General features: G+C 37.8%; 1 protein-coding gene across 1 annotated transcript in view; it reads left to right on the top strand.

Moving 5' to 3' along the window:
* WDR64 (WD repeat domain 64) overlaps positions 1 to 21,604 on the top strand; it is a gene marked incomplete at both ends in the record, with an annotated part of 149,248 nt that overhangs the window by 62,376 nt on the left and 65,268 nt on the right. The window contains 5 exons of the mRNA XM_082666678.1: positions 3,342 to 3,468; positions 6,727 to 6,875; positions 9,261 to 9,384; positions 11,813 to 11,988; positions 20,456 to 20,632. Coding sequence (XP_082522804.1) covers positions 3,342 to 3,468; positions 6,727 to 6,875; positions 9,261 to 9,384; positions 11,813 to 11,988; positions 20,456 to 20,632 — 753 coding nt within the window. The remainder of the gene's footprint in view (positions 1 to 3,341; positions 3,469 to 6,726; positions 6,876 to 9,260; positions 9,385 to 11,812; positions 11,989 to 20,455; positions 20,633 to 21,604) is intronic.

The following is a 21,604-nucleotide window of genomic DNA, read 5'->3' as shown; positions in this document are numbered from 1 at the left end:
AATGATTACCACAATAGGTTCAGTGAATGCTCATTATCTAGAGACTGTCGTACTAAGTGAAGTAAGTCAGTCAGAGAAAGACAAATATCATATGATATTGCTTATATGTGAAACCTAAAAAAATGATACAAATGAACTTATTTACAAAACAGAATGGAGTCACAGATGTAGAAAACAAACTTACGGTCACCAGTGGTGGAGCGGGGGGAGGAGGGATAAATTGGGAGATTGGGATTGACATACACACACTACTATATATGAAACAGATAACTTGTAATGACCTACTGTACTTAACTCTACTTAATACTCTGTAATGGCCTATATGGGAAAATAATCTAAAAAAAGAGTGGATATGTGTATAGCTGATTCACTTTTTAAAAAAGGTGGAAAACCCTAAAATAAAGTCTTTTAAACAGGAAGAAATCTTTTTTAACTCTTAAGTTCATAAAGATATCCTCCTCTAAAATTTTCTAAAAATTATAGTTTCTTTTTAATATTTAGGGGCATGTGTCTGTATGTGTGTGTGTGTGTGTGTGTGTGTGTGTGTGTGTGTGTGTGTGTCTATATGCTAGCTTCTCCACATCTGCAACCACCTTTCACATAGCCCCTTGGGCCCCAGTCTAGAAATAGGTCTAGTCCCTGAGCCAGAGGTTGTCTTGGTTTAGTTTCTGGTCAGAAGGCAGCGTCCCTCCCTTTCACTGATCTTACAACTTTCATAAACTATGCCTCCAGATGAAAATAGAGCACAGCCTATTGCTTCTCAGTCTCCTTTTCCTGAACTGGGAGACCTGCTCTGGGTGCTGCCATGGAGTAGTGATAGTGCTTTTGGTCCTGTCTGCCCTGCAGGAGCTGCTCCCCTGATACCACTGTCTGTTCCAAACAAGTGCCCAGGCTCTGGCTGGAGCCCACTCACTGCTTTGTATGCCTCTCTTAGTTGGATCTGTAGAGATTATATATCTTGCTTTGAAGCCTTGCTATTTCTTTTTCCTCTCTCTTTTTATATTTTCTCTACTATTTCTCTGTGTTTGGAGAAGAAATGGCAGAGTGGGGCATAAATTTATTGCAGTATTCTGACCTGAACTCTAACTCTTTAATTCTCTTTATGACAGATTTAAAGAAAGAGTAACAGTTAGCTAGATAGAGAGGAAATAGTAGATGATAGGAAGAGTATGTGTGAATGCACATAGACAATAAAGAGAAAGATGTTTTGGAAATTGGAAGCAGTTTGGTATGACAGTAACTAAGACAGCCTATGGGGAGAGGGCAGCAGAAAAACCTAGAGGAGAGACGCAGCAGAATGAGTCTTTGTGCCTTCTGCCAGCCCAATAATCACCACTTCCCTAAAAACCCACAAAAGACCTAAAGAACTGAAGAAAAGAGAAATATGATAAAGAAAATAGAATCACTCCATAGAGTGATTTGAAACATCACTGGTTTCAAAACATGTTCACACCAATTCATTGAGGTGGAGAGTACTGGTGTTTCATGTCCATTCTAGAAACAAGAAAACCGAGGCTTAAGGAATTTAAATGATGGGCTAGAACTGAAACCCAAAACCTCTTTTGCTTCATCCCTTGTTCTTTCCTCCAACCACAATTCTGAGCATATACAGGTACAGTAAAAAGACTGCCAACCATGAAGTATCTCAGCCAAAACTATAGAATCAAAAACAGTTATGGACTTCCCTGGTGGTGCAGTGATTAACAATCTGCCTGCCAATGCAGGGAACACAGGTTCGAGCCCTGGTCTGGGAAGATCCCACATGCCATGGAGCAATTAAGCCTGTCCGCCACAACTACTGAGCCTGTGCTCTAGAGCTCGCGAGCCACAACTACTGGGCCCATGAGCTGCAACTACTGAAGCCTGCACACCTAGAGCCCATGCTCCACAACAAGTGAAGCCACCGCACCGCAATGAAGAGTAGCCCCCACTCGCCGCAGCTAGGGAAAGCCCATGCACAGCAACAAAGACCCAATGCAGCCATAAATAAATAAAACAATTAGAACAGAGATAAATTTCTTTGGCTCTCCTTGATTCCACTTTTAGATTTTTCCCCTACTTGTCTCTCTGAACCTAATTCATAAATAGACCCTGAACTTAAGTTTATAAAGAGTCCATTACACTTGCTTACTCTGTGATGCAAACACTGATAAATTTCAATGTTCTAGCTAATCCCCAAACTTGTATTTTTATGAGAACAAAAGAAGTAACTCCCAGTTGTACATGTTCTGAGTAATAGTGGCCTACAGAGTGTATAAATGTGAGCCAAAGCTCCTAATCACATGATTTTGACATTTTTATGCTTCTACATATAAGGACCAACCTGCCTTCACAATAGTGAAGTTTCTAATTTAATTAACCAAATTCTAAGTGTCTCAAATAAGAAGCCAGTATCTCTGTTAACAAAACTACTTATCAAAGTTTTATATGTAGTTCTATAAAATTATCACTCATTTATTCAACAAATATTCCAATTTAATTAGTAATATATAGTGATAGGTAATATATATAATGACTCTTATAATATAAAAATATTATTTAATGCTGTTGCATGCTAGGAAACGTAATCCTTAATCAAGTCACACTTTTTTTCCTGAAATCAATCACACTAACTTTCTAAAAAAAAAAACAAACAGAATAATGAAGAATACTAATTTCAAGTGACAAAGTAAACTTGACCAAGTTTTGCTGAATCTGTACTTTCCTGTTCTTTCTATTATATCAACACATGTTCTATCTGAGTAATGACATAGTTCTGTTTCCTTCCTCAAAGGAGAGCTCTAATAACCTATTTTCCTATACTCTTCCTATATCTACACCATCCCTAAAAACTGCTTTCTGTAATTCTTACATCCCTAGACAGGAAGAGGGGAGGGTTCTTCGAAACCTCATTTAGTAAGATTTTCTCATCTTCTTAAGTCATGGAAGAGCAATTTGAAACCCTCCACCAAAACTATGCCTTCTCTCTATTTTCTAATCCACAGTGTAAAGAGAAATATGGCTTCAGTTCAACTGTTAATCATGGCCAGTCCTTTATCATGCCTCTAAATTCTTAAAGGATAATAAGTACTATGTCTTTCTCCTCTCTTCTGTAAGGATAGAAAAATCTAGTTCCTATAGGCAAACTTTTAGTCACTGCTTTTATTTTCTTCTGATATTAATGAATAACAATTGAATCAAGAACCAAATTAAAGTTTAGCAAATGAGTGCTCATATGTAAATCATAATTTCCTACAAGTTTTTAGGAGCATATTGTAGACTCTAAAAAGGGTTCACCTAAATAGCTTTGAGTAGGGAAAGTAAAGTGGAAAAATGGTGACCAGTGTTCTTTATCCCTCCAGGTTTTCAGGGTGTGGGATATACAGACTCTTTCACTATTACAAGTCTTCCATGATAGCCAGGGAGGACCAGGAGACATGCAGATTTACTCTATGGTATTTGATTCCAATCATGGCATGCTTGTTACAGGTAAGTGCACCCAATTAATGGCACACAAAACTCATATGTTGATGTTTTACCTTTTTTTAACTAGTACTTTATCACTGACTAGAAGAGAAACAAAACTAGATGGGAAATTTATAAACTGTGATTCCTCACAATCGGTAACTGAATTCAATCCTGTTCCTTCCTATCTTTCTATAGCTTGGTGGATGAGGTCTTGAACCTAGGAGTCAAGGTGGTGGGGTTAAGCAGAGAAGTGGGATGTAAGCTGCTGCTACACGTAGGGCAAATCCAGCTCTGTCTTGACCATCAGGAGCAGGAATATGATGCATCTTAGAGTGACTGCACCAGCATGCTGAGTCAGTGCCCCTTCTCCTCAAGGAGGCAATTTGGCCCCATGCACTCTGGTACTGAGACAGTTACTCGGTGAGGAGTGTGTTGACTCTCCCACTTCTAGACAAAGAACAGTGGAGAGAGAGGATAGAGTCTTGAATGACAGAACCCCCAGCACTGAGGCCAACAGATTTGTTGTCCCCTTTTCCTGCTGCCCCTTAGAAAGGTGCTGACTAAAGAGACAAAAGCCTCTGTTTGGCATTTGGGTTGAACACTATTTATGTGCCTGCTCTCAGAAGAAGGTTTAGAAGAAATGAACGGTATTGACAATACTTATTCTTTCTGGAACATCAACCCAGAATGCATTTCCTAAGCATTTTTCCACTGACTACCTGCTCTGAGTTCCTGTGGGATTAATTAGGGCAGAGGAATGATTGGTGATATCTCTGCTGGTAGAGAATATAATTATTTTTTAACTTTTGGGTTTTTTTCTGGATTAGAAGTGAAATAGCACTTCGTGCTTGATAGATAATTTTCCGCCTTGTAAAACAGAACTTACTTCTAGTTGTAAGCACCCCTCCTCTATACTACCTCCTCTAAAAATAACATAAAAATGACTACAAGCAAATTTTCTCTTAGTGCCCCAAACTGCATGTTTGATTGCTGGGCTCAGCATCTTCATCCCATTTATCATCAGAGTAACTAAAGACTCAAGTATCAAGGCAATAAGAAAAACACAAAAAACAATCAGAAAATAAAAGATGCATCCCAATGTTATGTAATTCTGATAGTATTCTGCTTACAAAAGTATAGAGCTTTGTGTATTGCTTAATCACTAAAATTGCATACGTTGACTGCAACCATCAACTTGACATCAGAACTGCATGAAGCTTATCTCTCAGATTTTAATTTGTGCTTTCATTCAAATGAAGCAGCCATAGTAATCTTCTAAACCCCAATGACAGCAACACAACATTGTAGAATATGTTGTTGTAACTGTCACCATTGTTGTTGTTATTGTTACTCTATTAAAACAACTACCATTTGATTAGTTCTTCCACAAAATGCTTTCATGGATTTTATTTCACTTGATCTGCACAACCACCACTTAAGGTAGGAATTAATATTTATCTTATTTTATAAATGTCAAAACTGAATATTAAATATTTCAACTGACTAGTAGAAGGATACTAGTTGAAACATAGAGCTGGGATTCAGTCCCAAAGCTTCTGACTCCTGGATCCACTTTCTTTCTTTGTACCGCATTGTTTCCATAGTAGTTGTGTATCTAGCCAAACGTGTAGAGCAGGGGTCCCCAACCCCTGGGACACAGACCGGTACCGGTCCATAGTCTGTTAGGAACCGGGCCACACAGCAGGAGGTGAGTGGTGGGCGAGTGAGCAAAACTTCATCTGTATTTACAGCTGCTCCCCATTGCTCACATTACCTCCTGAGCTCCACCTCCTGTCAGATCAGCCGCGACATTAGATTCTCATAGGAGTGTGAACCCTACTGTCAACTATGCATGTGAGGGATCTAGGTTGTGCACTTCTTATGAGAATCTAATGCCTGATGATCTGAGGTGGAGCTGAGGTGGTGATGCTAGTGCTGGGGAGTGGCTGCAAATACAGATCATCATTAGCAGAGAGGTTTGACTGCACAGAGACCATAATAAATCAGTTGCTTGCAGACTCATATCAAAACCCTACCAGTGGGGCTTCCCTGGTGGCGCAGTGGTTAAGAGTCCACCTGCCGATGCAGGGGACACGGGTTCGTGTCCCGGTCCGGGAAGATCCCACATGCCGCCGAGCGCCTGGGCCCGTGAGCCATGGCCGCTGAGCCTGCGCGTCCGGAGCCTGTGCTCCACAACGGGAGAGGCCACAATAGTGAGAGGCCCGCGTACCGCAAAAAAAAAAAAAAAAAAAAAAAAAAAAAAAAAAAACCCTACCAGTGAATGGCAAGTGAAAACAAGCTCAGGGCTCCCACTGATTCTGTATTATGGTGAGTGTTATAATTATTTCATTATATATTACAACGTAATAATAATAGAAATAAAGTGCACAATAAATGTAATGCACTTGAATCATCCCCAAACCATCCTCCCCTCCCCAGTCCATGGAAAAATTGTCTTCCACAAAACTGGTCCCTGGTGCCAAAAAGGTTGGGGACCGCTGATGTAGAGGATTACCACTTGTTCATAAGCATAATATCTAACTTTGTTGTCAGTTTGGATAAAGTCAGTTACAGTCAGTGTAATGTCAAAGAACCTATGAAGGTGTTCCATGTGTTGTTTGATTACCTGGTTACCACATCCTTCTCATATTTCCATCCAGACGTATTTGAATTGAGAACTACTACCAGAAGAGCCACCTCCATTCCTCTTTAACACATGAGTAGACTTTATCTTAAAATTTAAACACTTTAGATGGTCCTGGACTTTTGTTTGTTGGGAATAATTTTTTATTATTACAGATTCAATTTTATTACTGGTAAAAAAAAAAAAATTTAAACACTTTAAGAAAGTGTTTATTAACTCCTGCTGACAATTTTGCTGCTGTTGAGACTTCTTTGGAGAGACTAGAGAAAACCAATATGAAGGGTCAGCCTTTGGTAGCTTAATCTCCACTTCACTAAGTAGACTATAAAAAATAGGAAAATAGTGGTCACTGAAAAACAGATATCAAGGAAGCCCAAATGCCCTACACTTGAATATTAATGAAGCCCCAAATGAATACTTTTCTCTGGCTGAATCATATTTGTTTTATTTGTCAAAAATATTTTTGAAGAAATAGATGTATTTTCACCTCATTAGGTTTCCTAGGCATTAATAATCTCACTGATATTAATAATCTCACTGATCAACTATTTGCAAATGCAACTGGTTGAATAAAATCCTTTGTGATTCAAATCTTCTAATATTGGGTATTTATGAGATTCTTATTTCTGTTCCAGGATCTAGGGTTATGGACATGTATCCTTTGACTAGGATGATACAAGATGCGAAACGGGTTCCTCACACCCATGAACGAGAAATCAATGTCATGCTTTACAACAAATATTTTCACCAAGTACTTACTATCTGTTCTGAGTCTGTAATTAAGGTGAGTATATATTGACTCTTCAGGAAGAAAAAGCGAAAGAAGATAGAATTTTCTCTTCTTATAGGTAAGTCCTTAAGTGACTAAATAAATGTAATGGCACATATGATGGAACCCCACATTAGAGCTATTTTTAAGCTTTCATGAACACCTGAAAAACAAGCATTTTAATCCAGCTCATACTGCTTGTTATTAAGCTACACACTCAATTAAAAAATGAAGGTAGTCTTTACAATCAAAATAGGAATTTTAAGGGAAATATATCCAGGAGAAAAAACTAGTGTGTGTGTGTGTGTGTGTGTGTGTGTGTGTGTGTGTAAACTTTTTAAGCTGAGCCACGGGAAAGAGAATGTTAAGAAGGAAGGGGAAGAAATGTATAGATGTTTCCTATAACCCCTATAGGTGCAGGACATGGAACCTTATGGTGCCTTAAATCTATGATCTTGTTTAATCCTTGTACTAGTTCTCTGTGGACAGATAAAGAGTTCCATTTTAAAGATGTGGAAATTAGGACTCAGAGATCAAGGCAACTTGCCCAAGTTCATATAACTAGTAAGCATTGTGGCTGGGATATGAACCCAGGTTTGCCTGAGGTGAATACCCAAGTCCTTTCCTCTGCAATCCTCAGGCCATGTCATTAATGTGTTCCCTAAAGGCCAGAGTACTTGACCATCCTAACTGTATCTGTAATTATGACCCCTGAAGTCATCTAGCAGTGATGGCTGGAGGTGTGTACTTCCAGTGTTTATCCTTTTATTTCATGCATGCTCTCCAAAAGGAGACACAGGGAACCGGAGAAAGCATTCATCTGGAGACTCCTCAAATGCCCTCTCAATTTTGACCTTCTGTGCTTATCTGCTAGAGACTTCCTCCGGCCCAAATCTCCTAAGTTCATTTAATTATCAGTTATTTCTGATAATGCCTACAGAATAAGTAGAGGGAAACTAAAACTAAAACCTCTCTGTTTTCATAAAATACTGACCTCTTAAGGAGAAAATGTCTTCCCTGCAAGGGGAGAAGGGGAAAGGAAGGCATCTAGGTGAGTTTTCATACCTGATTGGCTGGCAAGGGATCATACTTTAGGCCAGGAAATGGGTGGCCTCTGAGACCCCTTCATGCAGTGGCCCTCATTCTTCATTCTCCCTTCAGGACCTCAGCTATACCCAGTGACACACAAAGGTTAAGAGCATGGACTTAAGGTCCAGACTGGCTTCTTTCAGATCTTGGCTCTGCCACAGCTCAGTCGGGGGCCCTTTGTTATCTGGTCTCTGGACTATTTATTACAGCAACTACTCCTTCTCCCACTTGCCCTCTTTCACTCCAGGTGCAGCAACTGACTTTCAGTTCCCTGGAGCAACAGTGCACCTTCCCATCTCTGGCCCTGTGTTTACACTGTCCCTGTCCCCAAATATCTTGAGTATAAACTGTGTTGCCAGTTCAATTTTATTGTTTACTGACAGTCTAACATACACCTGACAATGGCAGATACATGAAAAGGGAAAGATTCAGACTGAAAGACTGCAAGTCTAAAGCTTCTACTGCATTTCCAAAGAGACAGTGATGAGACTTGATGTGTTTCTAGATTTTCTGATTATACCCAGCCTAATTACACATACAGCCTTCTCTGAAGTCTCAGCCTCCCTTGCCCTCCCTTCCCCTTTTCTCTCTGTTAAGAGCTGGGCACATGTCCCTAATCAGAACACTCCTTGGAAAGGTCAGTGAGCCCTTTCCTCATGATTCTCTCAGATTTCATGCTGTTAACCACAGATTCTGTCCTGTGACCCCTAGCTAATTTGGATGAGTGTCAATAAAGAGTAAAATAGTTAGCTAGTGGGAAGCAGCAGCATAGGACGGGGAGATCAGCTCGGTGCTTTGTGATGACTTAGAGGGAGGGAGGCTCAAGAGGGAGGGGATATGGGGATATATATATGCATATGGCTGATTTCACTTTGTTGTACAACAGAAACTAACACAGTATTGTGAAGCAATTATACTCCAATAAAGATCTATTAAAAAAAAGAATAAATTCAATTTGATTTCTTTGTCCACTGAACTCATAACTGTTACATTTCTATCTTGCTGCTAAGCTTGCTTTGTGCTTACAGGAGCAATTGACTACTTCCTGGACAGACAGGGGCTGCCTGGAATAGTTGCTGCTTGTGTCAGCCCACCTACATATGTTACAGACACACTCCAGGGTAGCAAAGTAACTATTAGACAGCGCTACATCTTTTAGACCTTTCTTTGATCAAACCAACATTCATGGCAGAATGTTGAGAGAGGTGTTAGATGTGCATTGTACCAATTTTGAGGCTATTTTGAATATTGCAAAATTGACGAAAACTGAAGGGCTTATGGATTATTTGATTGTTTTGTTCTTTCCTGTAGGTATGGGAACTCGAAACTGGCCTCCAAATATACCAGATTTTAGACCCTCATGGCTTCAATGTTGAACTGACTTCTGCAGCTATTGATGAAAGTGGATTTCTTTTTGCTACAGGAGCATATAATGGTCAGACTAATATCCAGAGTATAGCCTCCCTGCTTTAGTGTCCTGAGAATTCGTTCTAGGATCTCATTACAAGTTGTTTGGGTTAGAGGGGAAGCATGAATCAGGCTGGAATATGTAAACGTGCCAGTGAGAGTGCTGTGCCTGACTGAATAGTGATAGGCTCTTCTCTAACTGGCATTAATGTCCTGATACTGTCGTTCAAAATAATCAATCCTTACGTTACACTTATATAGTTGCTTTTCAGTTTGCAAAGTCTTTCACGTATACCATCTCATTCTGTTCTGACTGAGACTTATCTGTATTACACTGACTCATTCTGTCCTTCTAATTTTGGGTACCATCAGCTAAGAGACAGACATTCTATTTAGTGCTTCTGATAATATTTTTACTGACAATATGGGACCAGACAAAATATCATCCAACTTTGCTATATCACACCTAGAATTCTATACTGGACTTGTTTATAAGTCTAAGCTGCTTAAGGGCATGTGTCATGTGACACTTGAGAGGATGTCCTGCTCCAGTTGTGCTGTGTCATTTGCTGCTCATGCTGTGGGGAACTGCATAGAACTTGCTAGAACCAGAGAACTATAGCCTGCCTCTTCTTTCACCTTACCTTGTTCTGAACTCCCACGAAAGAACCGCTTTATCTAGACAATATGACCATCTGCATCACTACTCAGAATATATTTCTTCTAGGTATATATTTACTAAATAAATTCTTGCTTGTAAGCCAATGGATGGACTGACTGAATATCTTGATATGAAAATCTGAGTTTTTAAAGTGTACGCAGATAACAGTACACATGAAATAAAATCATGAATGCTGAGTTGATGAGGTGTGAATAAATGCAACTGCTCTTCATGTAGGAGAGTTCTTAAGAAAGCAGTCTTAACCGCTCTATCAGCACATCATATGCATACATATGAAAATTAGAAATTCTGAGCAATGCACATGACCATTGCCCAGCATAAGCACTAAGAAATTCGTATAAATGACTGAGATACTATTATTTTCATGCAAGCAAGTCATATTTCACTTTGTTAGTGCTAGTGACAGTTTGTCCTCCTCAGAAGTACATGTTAATTGTCAAAGACTCTGGGTCTAGGACACCCTGAGGAAAAGGATTCTCTAGCTCCCAAAGCAACTCTACCCACAAGCCAGCAGTCCCCTCTCATTCTCACCCACCCATCACCTGGGAAGAGCTGAGCAGTATCCTCCCTGCTTTCTGCCCCACTAAATCTTACTGCCAAAGTCCTAAGTTAGCAGGAAATCTGGGCCATGAGACTGTGGTCCACATACCCAGGAGTAAGTGAGAGCATGATCACTTCTTTTACTTGTTTATATGACTTCCTACATGACCATAAATTCCTTGAAGGCAGAAACTATGCTCACTTTTCATCCCCTGCTCCTACCACCATGCTGTGTATATAGGGAGAATTTAATTAATGTTTAAAGATGTTTTTAGTGAAAAAAAAAATGATGGGGTTGTGAGTATTGCTGATGGAGGGAACCTAGCATAAAGGAAGGAAAACAGCACAATGAAAACATTCTGGATGCCCAGCAGGATTAGAACTGGAAGATAAGAAGCAGGAGGAGGGGGTTGAGATTAGGGTTAAGGAAGGGGAGGAAAAGTACTGTGAAGGGCAGTACACTAGCTTTTAACCCTGAGATCGCTATAAAAATCCATGTTAGAAGATAATTATCAGTGTACACTGAGTAATGATGCAGAAATAGGCATTCAACAAGTATGCTATCATCTCACCTGGCCTCTTCATCAGGGTCTCCTAAATGAATGAAGTTAACTATAAAGAAAGTACGATTTCAAATGTAGGAAGAAACATGACACCCTTTCTACATTTCCTTCTTATGTAACAAAAAAACAACTCAAAGCTTGACTGTTTCCTACCTGCTGGCATTCTTTTAAACCTTTTGTTACCAGTAGGAGCTAGTCCTAAAACACATTAGCACCTTAGGAAATGACACTATTGGAGTGATTTTTGACTATTAATAATCATTGTGACATGATATTAGATAGATAGATAGATAGATAGATAGATAGATTGATGATAGATACTGAAGAGTACTTAGCAAACTGGAAGGCATTGGGAGAATAAAGACAGAAAAGACCCACTTAAGACAGAAAGCTCAGACAGGAGAGTCTGAGAATTTCAAAGAAAACAGTTGCAAATTTCAAGACATTGGCTGGTCCTGTTTATTTTTTATCAGCCTGTGACAAATTAAGGCATACAGAAATATATTTGGTACACAGCAATGCTAGAGAGACTCATATAGCAGTCTCAGTAGGAAATAAACCTAGGATAAACTGTTGCAGAAAGCTTTCAGTTAGATCAATTTTCTGTGAGATAAAAGTCATTCTTTCTATACATTATTTTTGCCAATATAGTCTTTTCTCTGTGTGTTCAGGAACAGTTAAAATCTGGGACTTTGGCAGCGGGCAAGAGATGAAAGTGTTACCAGAAGGGAAAGACTGGAAGGAGGAAGAGCACTGGCTGCAACACCTGATTTTCCTGAAAGCTCAGGAAAAACACCAGTACTTGATCCTCGCTTTGGAGCGCAATGGGAAGATCAAAATGATCCAGGTTTGCAATCCCATTTTTACATACTCTATATGCTCTTCTTGGGAAAATCAACTGAGTGTGGATAATCCCCATTTAAATCCTCTCTTGCCAGCCAGCTGAGGATAGTATTTCTCCACCAACCTTCCTAGGATGTTCCTAATTTTAACATTGCCCAGGTCCAAGCAAAGAACAAAAAAGAATAGCTGCTCAGCCATAGCATCCTGCCCATCCAGTGTTTGCTGAAGGGATTAGCTGGGATCCTCTGGAGTGGATATCAAAAAGATTAAATGTATATACAGCTGCCACCTCTGACATGGTTTATACCCTCATTTGGGGATAATTCCCTGGCAGAGCTGCTTCCCAGCAGACTCTGTGAAAGGGAGCAATGATTCCTCTCTGAACCTTATAACCCATAATGCATTCACAGGGATGCTCAAGTCACTTTTTCAGTTTGCCACCAAAATTACTTTGTTTACTTTATAGTTAATAATGCCATCTGCTCAGGGCTGTTTTACAGGGATTGAGGTAGACTAATTTATTTTTTCCTGTGAGTCTATTACCACCTAAGAACACTAATGCCTTCTTCATTCTTAAATGAAAACTAGATCATTTATGGACTTCCGTGGTGGTGCAGTGGTTAAGACTCTGCACTCCCAATGCAGGGGGCATGGGTTTGATCGCTGGTCGGGGAACTAAGATCCTGCAAGTTGTGAGGCGTGGCCAAAAAATCAATAAAAATTTATAGAACATAAAATAAAAAAGAAAATTAGATTATTTATCCTGGCTATGAAGTGGATGTTTCCCTGACTAGAACTCTGGGATTCATTGCCCTTATTATTCCCCTTCTGAAAGCTAAGATCAGAAAAAAAGTCTTGCATTAAGGTAGCATTGATTACGATGACTGACAGCCCTACTGTTGGAAAAAAGGAGTGAAAAACTTTCTTGATTCAACTAATCCTTCTTTGCTGTTTGAGCAATCCAAAATGGCACTGTGCTAGAAAGGAAGCTCTAAAGTGGAAAGAAATAGTTGTAAATTTCCTTTAAAAGATTTACTTTGTAATTCTACCCTGTTCGGAATGTTCAGTTCTTACTGATGAACTCAATTTCCTCAATAAATAAAATGAAATACTGAGAAATGAAGTTAAAACTTGAATAATATATAGACCAAAGGAAAAATTTAATGACCTTTTAGATAATTGAGAGAAAAACAGTTGTGGCATCAACACAATTCTGTTTAATTATGTATTAAATAATTTGCAGGAAAGTGAAAACAAATTGATAGCCAAGTCAACACATCTCTAAACGAGAATTTGGTCTGATTATTTTTTGCTGAATTGACAAAATAAAGCAATAGTTTAAATATCATCTAAACATAAACACATTCCTTCAGAAAACAGAACTTGCAGGTAGCATTATTCCTGAAAACTGGGGCATGTAGTTAGCACTTGTGGGTTTTCAGCCTGTGAAGGAAGAACCTAAAAAGTGACACAAAGCAAGGGGGTCATTAGGAAAGTGTAATTTTGGCCCCAAATAAAGTTTTGGCTAGAGATGGCATTAGTCTTTCTCATAGCTTACCATTTGTTCAACAGACGGCCTTAGACTGGAATTCTTATTCTTTATTTCCCATCTTCTTACCATCTGGTCCTGACACACACATGCACACCCCCAGCCCCAGCTCATGCAGTGTCATTCGTGTTGCCAACTTTGCTTTTATCAGGGCTTGGTCTACCAACCTACTTTCTCTTTAGAGAGATGAAATAAAACCAAACTCATCTCCAACAACTTAGCCCTCAGAACCTTTAATTGCTGAAATGTTTAAAAAATAAATAAAGAAGTAATAAATAAAACAAGCTCACTTACTCCCTTAAAAAATGGCACTGTAAAAAGGAACTTCTTAGTAATATAGTCTAAAATGCGACAGTGTATTAATTTCCCTGTTTTAAGTTAGTGCAATTGACCATCAAGATACCCTTCCTAACAGACAATGTCTGTTGTTATAAACACTCCTTTTTAAAAACTGCAAAAAGTAGCATGGTGCTGTTCTCACATCAAAATTGCTTTTAGTCCTATTGTAGCATTTTTTACTTTGATTATTTTCCATGTCTCCAGAATTCTATAGATTTAACTTGATGAGGACTGAAAACCCATCTTATTCATATTTGTATTTTTGCTCTGCCCAGATTAGGTGCTCACTAAGGACTGAAATGTAAGAAATATAAGAAACCCCTTGTAAGATATACAATAGTAAATCTATGGAGCATTTTAGGGTATTTTTATTAATGTTGGACAGGGGAATTTTACAATAAGGATAATGTTGAAAATACACTTATTATTATTAACATCTTATTATTTACTTATCACTTATTATTATCTGCCAATTTAAAGTAAATATGGTCTGATTTACATACTTTCTAGAATACTTTCATTCACTTGTTTTGTTCAGTGATCATTTACCAAATGTTTACCATGAACCAGAAAGATATCCCCCTTTCACAATGGGACTTACAATTTAATAAGAAAGACTAATGTTGATCCGCCTATTACAAGTGTTATGATTGCTTGCACAAAATGCTATAGAAATTAATGATGTGGGTGGTGCCTAACCTAATCTGGGAGTCAGGGAAGATTTCTCTTTCCTCAGATTTCCAATTAAATTCAACACAATTCAAGAAATATTTTGTGTGCTCCACATATGCTACATATTTTTTCTAAATCCCAGGATTCTATATTAGTGAACTAGATTACTCAGACCAATCCTCCACTGAAAACCATGAAAATTTCTGGATAATATATTTTCTAAATCTCCTAACTAGCATTAAAGAGATGACAATATAGTAAGTAAATAGCAGACCAAAATTTTAGTGAAAGTGGAGAATGAGAAAGGTAAATTGAGAACCAAAACACCACTGCTACTTTCATCCTGAGGGCATTTTCCAAAGTAAACTGGGTTCAATTTTTGAAAACTCACCAGATTAGAAGGGGCAAAAGAAGTCAAGGCTCAGGACCTGTGTAAGGCAAGGAGTTTAATACCAACTCCACAATATGCTGGGACCCAAAATCACACTATCAAGATTAGGGTGAACCAGAAAGAAAAAAGCCAACCTCCTAGGGGCAATCCAGGAAAGACTGCCCTCACACTGAGCCAAGCAGGGAACAAGGGAGAAGAGTAGGAAAACAAAACAAGATGAGACAAACCCTGTCCCTGAGAAACTGACCACAGGTAGGATCTCATGTGCATTTGCAACCTAGCTTGCCGCCTAGATTTGCAGTACTTAGGTGGTCAAGGAAATCTTAGCTATGAACTTGGTTTAAGGTGATCCAATACTGGTAGTTCCACCAGGCACCTGGCAGAAACAAGCACAAATTCATTCTGGAGGAAGACAACTTCATCTCAGACCATAGGTAACATAATTAAGCTCATAAGGAAACAGGACAACCAAGTTTGGGCACAGAGAGTAACAGAACAACAAAAAAATCCATATACAGCAGAAATGGCATAGCAGGTATTTGTGGCAAGAATATACTTTTCAATAAATCGTTTTTGAGCAACTAGATACCCACAGGGAGAGAAAAAAAGAACTCGAATTTTCATGATTTCATGATCTCTAAGACTATTCCTTGTGGATTAATGACTTCAAGACATTAATTGAAAAACAAAACAATATGGTTTTTAGCAGATAATTAAGGGGATTGTTTTTATGAACTCAGGATAAAGAAATATCTTAAATGATATTTTAAAATCACTAGTTATTAAGGAAAAGATTAATTTATTTGAATTAATAACATTTCTCCATCAATAGTCACCATAATGAGAGCAAAAAGACAAGAGTAGAATTATAGAAAATATTTGCAACTTGATTAGTATCCAAAGTTCTTAGATAATAAGTAAGATAAACAGTTCAATAGAAAAATGAAAAAAGATAGACACTTCACAAAACAGAAAACACAAAAGGCCAATAAACATGAAAGGCCGCTAAACATTATTAGTAACTTCAAGTTAGAATTTGAATAGATATAATACACCCAATAGACTGATTTTAAAAGTAAGTCTGAGTTTTAGCAAGGCTGTGGAACAATGTGACTACTCATTCACTGCTAATGTTGGTGTAAATCAGCACCAACTCTTGGGAAATATTTTGGCATTCTTGAGTTACAGGACCTTTTATTCAGTCTATATGTAACTTCACCGTCTTGAAGTGACAGTGTTACCAATGAGCAGTCCAAAGCTTCTCTGTGTCTTCCTGTGTAAGCAACTTATTCTTTCTCTCTGCAAATTTGTAAGACGTTTTCTTTGTCTTGAAGTTTAAAGTCTATGCCTATGTGTATATCTTTTCCCATCAATTCCACAGGAGACTTTCAATCTGAAGTCCTAGGTATTTCTTCCAGCTCAGGGGATTTTTTGAATTATGATTTGTGTATTAGATGTCTCTTTGGCATCTGTTTTTTTTTCTAATTCAGGAACCCATACTATTTGCATATTAGGTCTTCTGAATCTGTCCTCCAAATCTCTTATATTTTCCTCTGTGTTTTTGTTTCATTTTAGTTTTGCTAACTGTTTTGAAGTATTTTCTCTACTGCTAGGCTATTAATTCAAGTCTCAGACAGGTGTTGATTCTCCTTCAGCTCATTAACCAAATTCTTAAATTTTTTTGTTGTTGTTTTTTGTTTTTGTGGTACGCAGGCCTCTCACTGTTGTGGCCTCTCCCATTGTGGAGCACAGGCTCTGGATGCGCAGACTCAGCGGCCATGGCTCATGGGCCTAGCTGCTCCGCAGCATGTGGGATCTTCCCGGACTGGGGCACGAACCCGTGTCCCCTGCATCGGCAGGCGGACTCTTAACCACTGTGCCACCAGGGAAGCCCCCAAATTCTTAAATTTGAAGATCACGTTGTGTTGGTTTTTGTTTCTGTTTTGAACTCCCTTAAGTACTGTTCAGTTTTGCTCAAGTTATCATACTTCCCAGCAGTTCTAGTTAGTCTGGGGTCTGTTCTGCATGTTTTGTCTGTTCTACTCTCTAGATTCTAGGCCTACTGAACTACATTTCTTTTTCTGCTCACTGGGGTTTGGCTACTAGAAAATTGCATGATGTGATAATCCCAAAGGGTGGGATGTACAGCCATGGTGTTCTTGAGGGCTGGGGTTTAGCAGTCCCCACAACAGTCCCCTGTCGAGGCACTGGCAATAAGCTTTTCTGAAGCCCATTCTCTTCTCACTCTCCCAATTTCTAAAGTACAGAAGGCTTAGTCCACCTGTTCAGCTACTCCTCTACTTCCTTGGAAGAAAGGGAAACTAGGCATAAGCCATGCCACACATTGTCCCCTCCACACACACCTCTGGGGATTTAAGCATATTTGCAGATGAACCACCATGCTTAAATCCCATCCTAGGAGTCTCCCCCTGAATAAGGGTTCCCAGGCTTTTATTCAGCCCAGGACGGAACAGGCCCATGATAACTTTCTTTCCCCAAACTCTAAACCCCATTTCTCTGCTTGTCCCCAGAAACTGTTGAGGGCAGGAAGGTTGTTCTTCCTGACATTGAAGCTGGGAGTAGAGTGGAGAAAAGATGAAACAAAACTCTATCTTCCAAGACTCTCAGCTGCATTAAACAAACAAACAAACAAAACAAAAAATTCTTCAGGTATCACATTCAGTTATTCAGGAAACATTGCTAATGCATTATGAAGTAAAGTAGAGACCCCATAAGTTTTATGTACTTCTTTTTAATGTCTTCAAACCAGTTTTTAATGGTTTAAAATGTCATGTCTCTCTTGTACTTATATTCTTAGTTTTCTTTTCTCAAGTCTCAGAAAAATGTTTGTGCAGTTGCCTGATCTCTTCACAAATCACCGCTATACTAGTTTTCTGGGCAAGGTCCTTTAGTCATGTAATGGGAGGGCAGATTTTAAATGACTGACCCACTGATGAAACTTCATAGACCACAGAGAAGAAAACAGTATAGTTTTTCATATCTCAGTTTTAAGAGGATAAAATTGTATTGAGTACATAAAAATTTTAGTAAATTTGGAATAAGTTTGCCCCAAAACCCTTTTTGACAAAACCATAGGTTGATTAGAAATTACTGTTCTAACATTATGAACAAAGCACTATGGGAGTTCAGAGATTTTTATTAACCCCCCCCCAATAGTTCAAATTCTAAAACCCCACTTATTTCTTTTTATTTGATCTTCCTTCCTATCCACATTACTTTGTGTGTCTACTCATATAGCCCTATTTGTGAGTCCCTTAAAGCAAAAGACCTTTCTTTGTGAAGCAATTAGCATAATACATGCCCTTAGCATTATGTGAACTGCTGTTTTTCTGGAGCACCAATTCCTAAAGGCCTATTTGTCAATACCTATCTGAGATAAAAAGTTTCACCAATTAGAGATGAAATGAATAAAATAAGAATAATTTTTCATAAACCTAATTTTACTTCAAAAATTATAAGATTTTATCTTTTTTACTTTTTTGTATTAAAATAGCCTTTCTTTTCATAAAATGATGATAATAGAGTTTTCTCTCTCCTTTCCCCCATGTTTTTTCCTAGCAAAATTAAATGTTAGTAACTCTAAATCAATCTTTTAAAATATTTTTAAAATTTAGTGCTCTATGAATTCAGAAAGTCTGATAACCACCTTCCTAAGTGGTTCAGTTGAAACCAGCTAAACTTATTAAAACCACTGTAGCCAATTCATCCCATCAAGGGGGCCCATGACCCTAAATAAGCTATTACTCAGTATATCAATATCAGATCACTATTTGGATATTGCTGAGATTCCTTCTACTCCCACAATGGTGCAAATGCTAACCAAAGAATCAACTAGTATGTGGGAGTACCACTGGCTCATACTTTTGAATTAACATAGATATGAGATAACAGAGATATTAGATCTACACCTAGAATCATAAAGTTTTTTTTAAAAAAAATGGAAGGACTTTTATCCATTAACTAAGGAAAATAAGGCCCCATAAAGTTATACACTTTGCCCAAGTTCTCACTAGAACTAAGACTAGAAACACATTGTCATCATGCCTAGACCAATATTCTCCCCACTTTATCACAGCTGCTTTGCAACTAAGGAAGATCCCTGCTCTGCTCACAAAATAACCAATCTTCAAAAATTGGCCTTTATTTCCATATAAAAATTGAAAATTCTAAAGCTAAGAGCATCTCATGAATAATAACCAATTAGAAAACAGAATAAATAAATACAACAGCAAACAAAAATCTAAGGTACCTAAAATAAATCTAACAATAACATACAAGATTTTTGTGTGGGGGTGTGGGAAATCTTAAAGGACATAGAAACACCCTGAATAAATGGAGATATACCATATTCATGGATGGGATATCACAAAGATATCTTTACTACAGTAAAATTAAAAACAAACATTTACCTTAAAAAACAAAGCAGAAGGACAAGTCACAGACTGAGAAAAGACCACTGCACCCCAGGTAACTGAGAAAAGATTGGGAACCAGAATACCGAAAGAAGCTCCACAAATCCAAAAGAAAAAGAAACAGCCCAACAGAAAAATGGACAAAGGACAGATAAGAAAGCTGGATGCCTCACAAATACATGAAAAAAAAAAAAAGTTCAACTTACTAAATTAGAAAAATGTGATTAATGTAATTAACAAATTTTAAAATTAATTTTTAAATGTCTTATTTTAAACCCATCAGACAGTCAAAAATAATTATTTAAAAATCAAGTAAAACGAGGTTTTGGCAAGAATGTGAAGAAAGGAGAGCTTTTATTTACCCCTGGTGAAAGTGGAAATGGATGCTACCTTGAAGAGCCACTTGGCAATACCTAGTGAAGTTGATGGTGTGCATATCTTACAACTCGGTAATTCTACACCAGGCACATGCTCAAGAAAATATGGCACCTGTCCATAAAAAAACGCAGTGAAAAATTGGCAACAACCGGAACACTCATCAGTAGGAGAATGGATAAGTAAATTATAGTGTATTCATACAATACTATAAAGCAGTTAAAAATAAATGAACTAGAGCTCCATGTAATAACTTGTATAAATCTCAAAAATATAATATTAAGTGAAACAAGCAAGTTGAAGCAGAATCCATACAGTTTGATAACATTTATAAAAAGTTAGAAGCCTGGAAGCAATATCATGTAATATATATTGTGTTGGCCAGAAAGATGTTAAGATGCTACGGAAAATCCCAAACGAACTTTTTGGCCTACCCAATATATATGACTAAAACCTGAATATGGGGTGTGTGTGTGTGTGAGTGTGTGTATATAAACTTTCATGACTAAAACCATATTCAGGTACTTGTTACCTCTGGAGAGTAAAGAAGAAAGAGGAATTATATTAGGGAGGGATAGATGGTGCTTAAGATATGATAAAGCTGAGTGGTGGGTATATCACTGTTTGCTCTATTTTTCTCTATATCTTTAAAACAGCTCAAAATAAAAGAGTTAATTGAATTTTTCATGTACTCACTGGATTTCTCTTAAAGGGTAAGGAAGATGATATTTACCTTGCGGTGATATGGGAGCTGCCTGATGTTGTGCCTGTCCTACAAAATGGGAATCGCATTGTGCATCTAAGGATGTCTGCTAAAGATAGGAGTATGGCTATTCCTTTCCCAGATGTGGAGTTGATAGTGGAGAAAAACTTTTCTCAATATGTTGATGTAAGTTTTTTCTTGATTTGTTTTCCTTTTTATTATGAAAATTTACAAACATATATAAAAGTAGAGAAAATAATACAATGAACTTTTATGTATTATCACCCAGCTTCAAAAATTATCTATGCATGGCCAAACTTATTTCTCGTTATTCCTACCACTCTCCCATGACCACCGTCAATGGATGGATTATTCTGAAGCAAATCCCAGACGTTGTGTAATTTCATCCCTAAATATTTCAGTATGTATCTCTGAATGGTAATGACTCAAAAACAAAACAAAACAATGGTACCATTATTTTCTAAAATAATTTACAAGAGGTCTTTAATATAATCACATCACATTTTTCAGTTTCCCCAGATTTTATCATACAGTTTGTTTATCTTACAGTTTGTTTCAGCCAGAATCTAATCAAGGCCCATTTGTTGCATTTGGTTGATGTCTCTTCAGTCTTTTTTAATATATAATTATCTTTCCATATCTCTTTTTTTCCCCTTGCAAATTATTTCTTGAAGATACTGGACAATTGGTACCTGGTTTCTCATTTTCCAGATTTTGCTGATTGCACCCTTGTGGTGAATTTAAAAAGTTCTTCTTTACTTCCTTTAACCTGGTAGTTATATCTGGTGCATGTAGCTTTGATTAAAAAAAAAAATAAGACTCTATAGTACATGGAGGTCACTACAGTACATGATGTCATGTACTTCCATCAAAATTCACATAATACTAATTCTCTTTCTTTGGATCAGCCATTGATGACCACTACCTAGGTTTATTATTTCATTCAGAGTTGCCATCTTAACATTCTGATTCATTTATTAGCTGGAATGTGTCTTTAAAGAAAAACTGTTATCACTGGTTTGCAGGGCAGAAATAGAGACACAGATGTAGAGAACAAACGTATGGACACCAAAGGAGAAAAGTGTGGGGGGATGGTGGTGGTGGGATGAATTGGTAGATTGGGATTGAAATATATAC

This window comes from Grampus griseus (assembly GCF_964374135.1).
Source record: "Grampus griseus genome assembly, chromosome: 1".
In the NCBI taxonomy this organism is placed as follows: Eukaryota; Metazoa; Chordata; class Mammalia; order Artiodactyla; family Delphinidae; genus Grampus; species Grampus griseus.
This window is presented reverse-complemented; position numbering and strand designations above follow the sequence as displayed.